Raw genomic sequence first — 10,763 nt, forward strand, 5'->3', positions numbered from 1 at the left:
TAGTATATATACTATTTTTGGTAGTATGTATCTTATTTTGAGTATGCTCTCTTTTAAGTACAAATATGTACGTATTTCACAAATATAAGAAAAACCATGGGCCAACTTGCAATTTTTCATATAACTCACTTTGGAGTATCTTATATATAGTATATGAACATACTTAAAATGATAAAGTAGAATATATACTACCACATGGTAGTATATGAGACATGTGGGGTAACTACCCCCAGGTGGTAGGATGGATTTTCCCCAGGTATGAACATTTCTCTATATATGTCTACATGTCCTTGATGCATCCACGTGGAATAGCTATCAGTTGTAGGTCAGAACTTCTACCTACAGTCATCCCAAATTTTTCAGACATATCCAATGACTCTGGACTTGCCCCACCGGGAAGCACCCAATCAAAGTGGTAGAGCAGGTTTGCCAAAGTGATCTCTAAGGTTGATGCGCCGAATAGCATCCCAGGACATTGCCTTCGTCCAGCACCAAAGGGGGTGAATTCAAAATGTGTCCCATTGTAATCTAAGTTGTTGTTCTCAAACCTCTCTGGCAAAAAGGCTTTAGGGTGTTTCCAGTACTTTGGATCCGTAGAAACTGCAAAGACATTAATTAATATAGTGGTGCCTTTAAGCAGCTCATAACCCATAATTTTACAATCCATTCTGGCCATGCGTGGGATTAGTGGAGCTGGTAGGTGCAACCTAAGAACCTCCTTAATGACCATTCGCATGTAGTGGAGGTTTCCAAGGTCACTATTTTTTATGATTGTTCGATCTTGACCTAATACTTTTCTTATCTCTAGTTGAGCCTTAAACATTGTTTCAGGATGACGGACGAGCTCTGACATAGCCCATTCCAAAATTGTTCCTGTGGTATCTGTGGCACCAGAGAATATATCCTGCAAATGAAAATTAAGGTATGTTAAATTAGATCATACTTCTATATGTCGCACTTATAATGAAACAATTTGTGAAACAAAATATCTCATTTGAAAAATTGTATGCGGTATTTTGAAGTGAACTAAAGGATTTTTTTACATACTTTGAAGCCTAAATCCCATTACAAATATTTTGTGAACATTTCAAGGCACTCAAGGCAAGTAACTTCTCAAAGTATGATATCATGTGAGGCCATATGCCTCCCCTCGGGTTACACTTGACAGAGAAAGAGGTGAAAGATCACAATTGCAAAAATGGGACACTCAAGTTTATGAGAATATGATTTCTGAGTGGTTTGATCAGGATGTTTGTTTATTCTTCTAGAAAACATCACCACTTTATAGTCGATGTAGGCATCTCTATAGTGGCAAAAGGAAAAAGCAAACTTAATAAAGCAACATAGGTTATCTTCATGATCTTTCACAAAATTCATAGCAGCGCATGATTTCCTCGATTGCCAATGATGTGATGAAACTTACAAAAACCCATTTCATGCTAGGAAAATATTGTGGATGGGCTTATTATTCATGGGTTGCATCAAAAGACAAGGGATTCTCAAAATTGTTTTTGGCGAGACTTATGACACTGCAAAGTGGATGTTCGTTCCACAACCAATGTTCATGGAATCTTGCGCCTTTATGTGATGTCACTTGAAGGTAAAATGTATGCAAGGTGGGTTCTTCGGTGTGAAAATCAATGATGATCTAGAACATTACTTCCAAGAATAAAAAGATCTCCATCAAGGGTTATTTATTTTCATCAGTGTCGCTCAACATTATGGCGGATATGTTGGTTGCAATATTAAAAGAAAGGAGGATTAAGGTCAATGCCATGGTGTTCCACCCAGGTGGGTCATGATAGAATATATGTACTCATTATGAGGTTCATACCCTTATATTGCTACACCATGATAATGGATAGGCAAATAACATGGCGTCCGTGTTATGAGTTTCTTTGAAAATACTTAACAGTAAAGATTATAATTTTCCACAAGGGTGAAATCCCATAAAGCTAACGGATATAGTGTGTGGACAACATCAATGTCTAGGTGTTTGTTTTGTCAAGTATGTTTTTTTCCTTATATTATCTTGTATTCGGATCTTCTACATGTGTCTTCACAATAGTGATTGGAAAGCAAGAGACTATTGAATTCATTCACACTATTATTCACATGTTTATGAGGTCATTTCTGAGATATCCAAGTAGAATCTAGAAGAGATCCTATTTCAGCTCTAGCATCTACCGGCAGAGCAAAAACTCAAAAACACAAATAAATTTACCAAGAAGATTCATGTGTCTAGGAAAGAACTAGAGAGGTCTTAGAAGAAATGATTTGAATTTAGGACTACTATCATTTTAAGAAATTATTTTTAATTCCAAAATGGTTACAATTTGTGATATGATCTCCTAATGTATATGTACTCATGGAGTGTGCCGCTTTCTCTTGCAAAGTGTGGGACTATGTATTAAATTTGCTTCAAATAGCCCACTCTGTTTTGATATATTTTCCTTGTTTTAGAGAATTATTGTTCGTATCCAGTTTTTTCTTGGATTTCTTTGAACAAGTTTGCTAATTTGTTCTTCAAGTAGTTTTTTAGGAAATAAAATCATTTATATACTTTGTTTAGCAAATGGTCTGGAAGTATCGTGATGCTTAGCCATTCTTTCTTTTGTCCGACCTTTTTAAACATTCTGATAAATATAGGAAAACGCCAGTGCCTAGGTGGAAAAGATGGGCTTTAAAATGTCGAAAGGGAAAATAAAGAAAAATAAAAGTGAATGGATTGAAGAGTAAATTGAGCTAGAAAAATAAATAAATAAATATGTGTTTTTCCTTTTTATTTGATGACTGAAAATAAATAATCTACAAAATAGGTACAAATGAACTCTGACAAGACCAGGAATAGTAACATAGGATATTTGGAACATTTAAAAGATCGGACAAATCTTCCATGGTCAAAAACCAAGCAAGTATATATATGTGTATTTATAACTTTATATTTCGACAATTAGAGAAATATATTTATATGTCTTGTCAGGTAGTAATATGGTCTGGCCATACGTAGTGGACGGGTGTACAATGAGCATATGGGAGCCAATGATAAGATATTGTAGTTGGCTACCATGAAATTTATATTTCTAACTAAGGTTTTTTTATTCCAGTTTTTTTTTTGGGACGGGCTAGAATACCTATTTTCGGTAAATCATGGAATATTTTAGATTGAAACTTTTGAATGAATTATTTAACTTTATGTTGCATTAAAATATATACTATTTGACATCACTTAGACGAATACTCTCTTCTGTTCCATTGGTCAGCACATATGCATGGCCTTCTTCCCATAGTTGCAGAATTGTCATAGACACCGCACGTTTACACCAGTAATATAGTTGTGATAATACATGCATACTTATCCTATTTGACACAATTTTAGTGTTTCGATTCAAATTCATTTGAATATTATCAAGTGTTACCACAGTTTCTCGGCGGTCATCAAATTTTCCTGTAACAGGTGGATTACCAGAAATTCTGACCAGAAAGAAATAATCTTGACATATATGACATAGATAATGGTAACTAAATGGTTAATGATTTAAGTTTGTCGGGACAAAAGTAATCAATCTTTCCTATCTGGTATCATATGTATGCATCTGTTACGAGTAGAAAAAGCTTGCTTGTTAAGAATACTCACAAATAAGACGGCGCATATGCTCTTTGTGGTTAGAGGGAATCCCAACGAATCATCGTTCTGTAGCCTGAGCAGCACGTCCAGCAGGTCCTCGTCATCGGTGCTTGAGGCCCCATCACCAGCAGCTCGCGCGGCCTTGCGCTCCTCGATCACGTCGGCGATGATGCGCTGCATGCGGCCGTAGCTCTTCTTCATGCGCCGCGCGCCAAAGCTGAGCCACCGCGCCAACCGTGACGACGGGAAGAGGTCGACGAGGCAGAAGCCACCCAGCAGGGTGAGCACCACGTCCAGCTCGTGGATGTACTCGTCCTGCTGCGTGAACCTGCCGCCGAACACCGCCTGCGACACGACGTTGTTGCTGAGCTCCATCATTTTCTCGCTGATGTTGATGCTGTTGCGGGCTGCCGCGGCGGTGGCGATGTCAGCCAGGAGGTTGCCCACCTCCTCTGGCCGGATGCTCTCCATGCGCCTGACCTGCATGGAGCTGAGCAGCTCCACAATGCAGACCTTGCGCATCTGGCGCCAGTGGTCGCCGTAGGGAGCAAAGATGATGCCCCTGCCGCCACAGCCGGCGATGTCCTGCGTCGGGGTGCCCGGCCGGGTGGCAAACGTGAGGTCGTTGGTCTTCATCACCTGGGCCACCGCCTCGGCGCTGGAGACCACCACGGCGTCCACCTCGCCTAGCTTGAGGTGCATCATTGGCCCATAGCGGCGACACAGCTGCGTGATTTTCCGGTGTGGGACGAGGCTGACTACGTGGTGGAGGCTACCGATGATCGGGAGAGTCCATGGCCCTGGCGGCAGCTGGTGCTTCTGTGGCTTGTTCTTGCCGCCGGCGAGCTTGAGAAGCCAAAGGGCAAGCGGCATACCTAGTGCTACGAAACACAAGCTGAACCACCCCTCCATAGCAGGCAGCATGCATTGGCAAGTGCAGTGGTAGTGGTACTGATAACTTACATGTCTGGACTCTGCATATATATATATAAATGTATAAAAGCATGCATGTTCTTTTTCTGGCGACAGAGGAGCTTTCTCTCTCCGGCTGCTAAGTGAGTATACAGTATGAAAGTTTGAGCCGTTTTCTCTTGTCAATTGGTCTCAGCGATGGGGTTAGTACAAAAGGCATTACACGCATCAAACTCCACTTTGTACATTTCAAATCAATTTAGTTCTAATTTTTTTCCCAGTTAAATTTCTCTATAGAAAAATTAATGAGCTAATATGTAGGAGTACAACACAACCAAACTATATTTAATGATGCATATAGTGGAACTAATTTGGGATTGTAAATGTTGACTTATAACAAAGCTCTATGACTTTAAATAAGTTATGGCGAAGAAAGAGAGAGCGGCGTTTGGTTCCTGGGCTTAGATGAGCCCGGGTGTGAACAGTAAATTCGTTAAAATAGCAAAAAAAAATTCCAAAATCGTTTTTTTGTGATGAAAGATGCTTGAGTGCGAGATGTCCGTGCAAAATTTGGTGAAGTTTGGACATTTTAGGAGCTGTCTGCAAAAAAACAATCAGGCATGTGAGGAAGTTTGATGTTCTGCACTGTTCGGAGGTCGTTTTGTCTCTTTTGACAAGGCTCATCGAATGTCCAAACTTCACCAAATTTAGCACGGGCATCACGAACTCAAGCATGTTGCACAAAAAAAATCGGAAGCTATGTGGTGAAGCTTCTGGCAATATTGTTCTGGTTTATAGCACTATGGGTCTGGTTTGGTTTGTGATTGCATCTTCCTTCAAAAAGCATACAAGTTGTTTTTGCCGCCTGATGTATCTTTTAATACTAAAACATACATGCTCTTTTTCTGGCGGCTATGTGGCGAAGCTTCCGGCAGAGAAGGTTTCTCTTTTCTGGCTGCTAGCTGAGTATGAACGTTTGGGCCGCTTTCTCTTTTCTGGCTGCTAGCTGAGTATGAAAGTTTGGGCTGCTAAGATTGCAAATTGGTTTCCCTGGGTTAGTGCAAAAGTCATTAGAAGCATCGAACTCCACCTTCTCCATTTCAAAATAATTGAAGTTCATGAGCTAATACATACAACCAAAGTTTTAAATAGCGCGCTAAGCCACTTCTAAATGCTATAGCATGCTATAGCGCGCTATTTAAAATGTTTACTCATGTATTTGGACACTAATACATCTCGACTAGTATATAGTTGCATACACTAGCCAGTTCATGAGTCATCAGAACTTGGAGGTGATCACATCACATACATATACCGCGTCTCACTCCAAGCTGCGCTTGCCAACAGCTTGTAGCCTGCCATGGAGGGCTGGTTAAGTTTGTGTTTCATAGCACTATGCACGCTAGTGGCCCTTTGGTTTAGCAAGCTTTCTTGTGGAAACAGAAAGCCACGGCTGCCTCCTGGGCCATGGACTCTTCCGATCATCGGCAGCCTCCACCAAGTCGCCAGTGTGCTCCCGCACCGCAGGATGATGGACTTGTCACGCCGGTATGGGCCGCTGATGCACCTTATGCTCGGCGAGGTCCCCACGGTGATCGTCTCCAGCGCCGAGGCGGCGGCGTTGGTGATGAAGACCAACGACCTCGCCTTCGCTGGCCGGCCGCACAGTGCGACGCTGGACATCTTCGGCTGCAGCGGGAGGGGCATCGTCTTCGCCCCCTACGGTGACCCATGGCGCCAGATGCGCAAGGTCTGCACCATGGAGCTCCTCAGCTCCAAGCAGGTGAAGCGTATGGACGCCATCAGGCCAGAGCAGGTGGGCAACCTTCTCCGTTATGTCGCGGCCGCAGCATCCACGGGCGCCGCCGTCGATGTCAGTGAGAAGGTGATGGCGCTCAGCAACGACGTGGTATCGCGGGCGGTGTTCGGCGGCAAGTTCCCGCAGCAGGAGGAGTACCTACGAGAGCTGGATGAGGCGTTCGTGCTGCTAGGTGGTTTCTGCCTCGTCGACCTCTTCCCGTCATCGCGGCTGGTGCGGTGGCTGAGCAACGGTGAGCGCCACATGAGGAGGAGCTATGGCCACATCCAACGTATCAACGCCGACGTCATCAAGGGGCGCAAGGCGGCGCGAGCTGCCGCACAGGACGATGCCTCCAGCACCGACGATGATGACTTGCTGGACGTGCTACTCAGGCTGCAGGAGAAGGACGCGTTCACATTCCCTATGACCACGGAGAGTATAGGCGCCGTCTTATTTGTGAGTAATTTTCTTTATGCTTCTTATTAATCTACCTATGTTATATCATATCTGTAAAGTTTTAATGCAAAAAGAAAACCCCTAGATTCATAATTTCATAAATGTGTTAGTCTCAACTTGTTTCATAGATTTACAAATGTAAATTGTTGTATCTGAATTGATTATTGTTTCGTACTACTACATATGCAGAAACAATATATAAACATACATACCACAACAATACTTTTCAGGACATATTTGCAGGTGCCACTCAGACCACGGGAGTTGCCTTGGAGTGGGCGATGGCTGAGCTTGTCCGTCATCCCGAAACCATGGCCAAAGCACAGCTTGAGATCCGAGAGGTGCTAGGTCAAGGTCGAGCTGTGTTTACTAATAGTGACCTCGCCGGACTCCATTACATGCGGATGATCATTAAGGAGGTTCTTAGATTGCATCCACCAGGTCCTTTGATCCCCCGCAGGGCCAGGGAAGACCGTAAAGTTATGGGTTTTGACATGCTTGAAGGCACCAATGTATACATTAATGCGTTTGCAGTTTCTAGGGATCCAAATTGTTGGGAAAGTCCTGAAGAGTTTAAGCCTGAAAGGTTTGAGAACAATAACATGGATTACAATGGGACATACTTTGAATTCACCCCCTTCGGTGCTGGTCGGAGGCAGTGCCCTGGCATACTTTTTGGCACGTCAACCATGGAGATCGCTTTGGCAAATCTTCTCTACCACTTCGACTGGGTGCTTCCTGACAAGGCAAATCCAGAATTTTTGGACATGACCGAGAAATACGGGATCATCGTAGGAAGAAAATATGACCTACAATTGATACCCATTTCCCATGGAGGTTTCCATGACATATAGTCATAGATGGATGTGCATTGCCTCATAGATATGTATGTATTTAGTTTGATGTATAGCAATATATATTGTTGCACCAATAAGAATAAAAGAACCTCGTTGAACCTGCAATATATTATGGTGGATGACACAGACTATTGATTGTACCAAAACACAAAGTTTGGACTTTTTAAATTGCCCCAGTGAAGTGTTGTAAGGACCATATTTCAATCTACTTTCGTGGTCTGATGTCCTCCATGTAAAATTGAAGGAATGGCCTATAATTTCTTTCTTTTTTTTGGTTTCTTTTGTGTCCTTTTGGAAGATCTACTGTCAGGTTTATCGATTGAAATCTAGATCCTTTGGACCGACTTTGCTAACAGTTATGGCCTCGCCCAAGGGCTCATCAGTTACTGTCTTGGCATGCTTTAGGCCAAATGTAGATTGAATTATTATTTTTAATATTCTCTAAGATCTTGCACTATTGACACACTGGTTTGGTTTTCAGACCAACTTTCCTCATAAAATAAACTGTTTCCTTATTATGAATCAAAAGGAAGTGTGCACTCTCTTGAATAAAAAAAAGAGGAAGCAATTATCTCGCTCAACTGATCTTCTGAACGGGCTACCATAATATCTTGCCAGATTTTTTTGGCCCAGTGCCGTATCCACTATATTGAGACTCTATTACTCTATGGTCTATAGACCATAAGCAATCACTCTCTCTTTTCAGTCCGCTCTCGCCTTCAACTGTCACTGATTTGTTGTCAAAATTCGCTATCGTCGAACTCTGAGTAATGATCGCCATGGTGGCAACTAATATACCGTGTTATCTTCCTAACTCCCACCTCACTCAGTGTGTCGCGTAGCGACACGTCTTAAGTCACATAGCGACTTAATTGCATGGCCCCAACAATTGTTTTCTCTCTAACCTTTCTCGTTTAATTGCACACCAACTCGATAGTGCTGCTTAATGCAGCAAGTGCGTACCGCTAACAAATAGTATGGTACCACTTGTTATATTTAAATTCTGCCTTTGTTTGTATAGATCCATGGCAGAATGTGATTGCTAGGTTTGGTTGGCAGACATGGAACAACATATGTATGGCCGTAACTTTAAGGAGGCGCATACAAATATTTATGTTCTTGTGTCAAAGAGCACCTTTATTTCTCAACAAATTTATTAAATCATATAGTTAGGCCGTCCGTCTGTATGTAGTTCCAGAAGAGTGGGTGCAATTGGCATGTAGAGACGTGGGACATGTCCATCTTAATACTATACTATTGAGTTGTGACTGCCTGTGTGACGTTTTCATCCATATATCTTAATAATGCACTATAGTTGAATGTGACTCCGCCGGCTGCTAACAAAGCAACAAACATGAATGCATCCGTGCAATTGGCGAGCAGGTTGTCTTGAACTTGGGTGCATGCCACCAGCACGCGGTTGCTAATATGCATCATGCATGCATCTAGTGCGTGTCACACAGAAGGAGTGCTCGTAAAAGATATATGCATTGTCACGCCCACGATGGATCTGTGCCTTTCTGGTACTCTAGCCTTGCAATGTTTTGGTTGGAGCGGCTGCTATGAAACGTCAATGCAATCTACGCAATGTTGTCTTTGGCCCACTATCAATCATATGAAGATAACAATAAAACATGTGGTCAGAAAACATTGTCATGCTCAGACCATGCTGAAAAGCATACATATTCCATTAAACTATACTAATAAATCAGACAAAAAATAATAAATCAGACAAACATCGATTAGTAAATGAATTACAAGACCTGAATAGCAAAAGAAAGGTGCATTTTAGTTATGAATGCTAGGTACCTGTAATTTTTTGTTTTCATTGATTTTTAATTTTGTCACATACTCTATCAGGTTTAGAGAAATATGATCTTTTGGTATTGAGCCGACTCTGGAAGTCAATTCACCTTGTTTTACCTCCTAAGTATATGTATAATGTTCGGTCATATATATTGTTATTTAGGGCTTACTACGGCCCAAGACACGAGTGTTTTTCTATTGTTTTTCCTCCCATCCTCACCATGATCTCGACTACTGGTTGCCTGGTAGTTGTCCTTGATTTCTCTTCTTTTTATCCGCTTAGATCCGTGGCCATCTGAATAGGATTTAGCTCACCCTCGCGAGACCAAATTTAGATTCATGGCGCAATGTGATTGCTAGCTTCGTTTGGCAGAGATGGAGAATTATCCTGTCAACTTAAAGGAGGCCCTTACAAATACTACATGTTCTTCTTGTATCTGAACGCAACTACATTTCCAAAGGTAGCAACACATTTAAAAACTTACATACAATTAATTAGCATGGTACAAAGTGTGCGGGCAGGCAGGGAGGTGAGACATGTCTATCTAATCCAATGGTAATGTGTTGACGTCCGACTGTCCTGTGACGTTTCCGTCCATATTATCCTCTAATAATACATTGTAGTTGAAGGTGACTCCTCTCGGCTGCTAAAAGTGGAGTATGAATGCACGCATGGATCTTGAACTAGTGGGGCAGAACATAAAGGCGTCATGGCCTGTATACTAAAAATGATTCAACCGGCTGCTAACATTCCCAGTGAAGAGCAGATCTTATAGTCGATCTAGTGGACGTCGCACCGAATTCCCAGTACGCACAAGATCGATATACCGGATTCCTCCGGCTGCTACTTGACTGTGAGAAACGTGGATGCATGCATGCGTTGAGTGGTCACAGCTACGTAAAGATAGGCCTGATTGTCACACTCACGATGGTATGTGCCTTATACTGTTCCAGCTGGTGCGGCTGCTATGAAAAGTGGATGCAATCTAGACGATGTTGTCTTTGACAAAGTATCATTCATATATATAAGGATAACAATAACACATGTGCCAAGAGAAGCAGTGCACAAAGTACACCGCGTACATGTCCTTTTCTTTGTAGCTTGTTTGCGATCTCGTAAGCACCACACCTCCAAACGAAAAGAAACACACCTACTCGGCCTATACTGAGAAACTGGCACATGTTGCATTAGGCTGATAAACCAGACAAAAGAACGGTTACCAAACGAATTACAAGACCCAGAAAATTCTCTACTAAACGATAGATGAAGTAATTTCCACAAACACAACCACGGCAGACATGC

The 10,763-nt window shown here is 42.1% G+C and overlaps 2 protein-coding genes across 2 annotated transcripts; one reads left to right on the plus strand and one right to left on the minus strand.

Moving 5' to 3' along the window:
* Nucleotides 1-280: 280 nt before the first annotated feature.
* Nucleotides 281-4,543, minus strand: LOC123048137 (cytochrome P450 71D11-like). Its single transcript, XM_044471296.1, has 2 exons — nt 3,638-4,543; nt 281-904 (listed from the first exon to the last, which is right to left on the minus strand). The coding sequence occupies exons 1-2, from the start codon at nt 4,538-4,540 to the stop codon at nt 281-283; spliced, it is 1,527 nt and encodes a 508-aa protein (XP_044327231.1). The 5' UTR covers nt 4,541-4,543.
* A 1,357-nt stretch (nt 4,544-5,900) lies between these two features.
* On the plus strand, nt 5,901-7,651 carry LOC123048138 (zealexin A1 synthase-like). The gene is made up of 2 exons (XM_044471297.1): nt 5,901-6,797; nt 7,028-7,651. Exons 1-2 carry the CDS (start codon nt 5,901-5,903, stop codon nt 7,649-7,651), a joined length of 1,521 nt encoding a protein of 506 aa, XP_044327232.1.
* Nucleotides 7,652-10,763: the final 3,112 nt, after the last annotated feature.

This window comes from Triticum aestivum, chromosome 2D (genome assembly GCF_018294505.1).
Source record: "Triticum aestivum cultivar Chinese Spring chromosome 2D, IWGSC CS RefSeq v2.1, whole genome shotgun sequence".
NCBI lineage: Eukaryota > Viridiplantae > Streptophyta > Magnoliopsida > Poales > Poaceae > Triticum > Triticum aestivum.

Coding starts and splice junctions, on each gene's coding strand:
- LOC123048138 (XM_044471297.1), top strand. CDS start 5,901: ATGGAGGGCTGGTTAAGTTTGTGTTTCATAGCACTATGCACGCTAGTG. Junction 6,798..7,027: donor GTATAGGCGCCGTCTTATTT/GTGAGTAATTTT, acceptor AATACTTTTCAG/GACATATTTGCAGGTGCCAC.
- LOC123048137 (XM_044471296.1), bottom strand. CDS start 4,540: ATGGAGGGGTGGTTCAGCTTGTGTTTCGTAGCACTAGGTATGCCGCTT. Junction 905..3,637: donor GCATATGCGCCGTCTTATTT/GTGAGTATTCTT, acceptor TTTCATTTGCAG/GATATATTCTCTGGTGCCAC.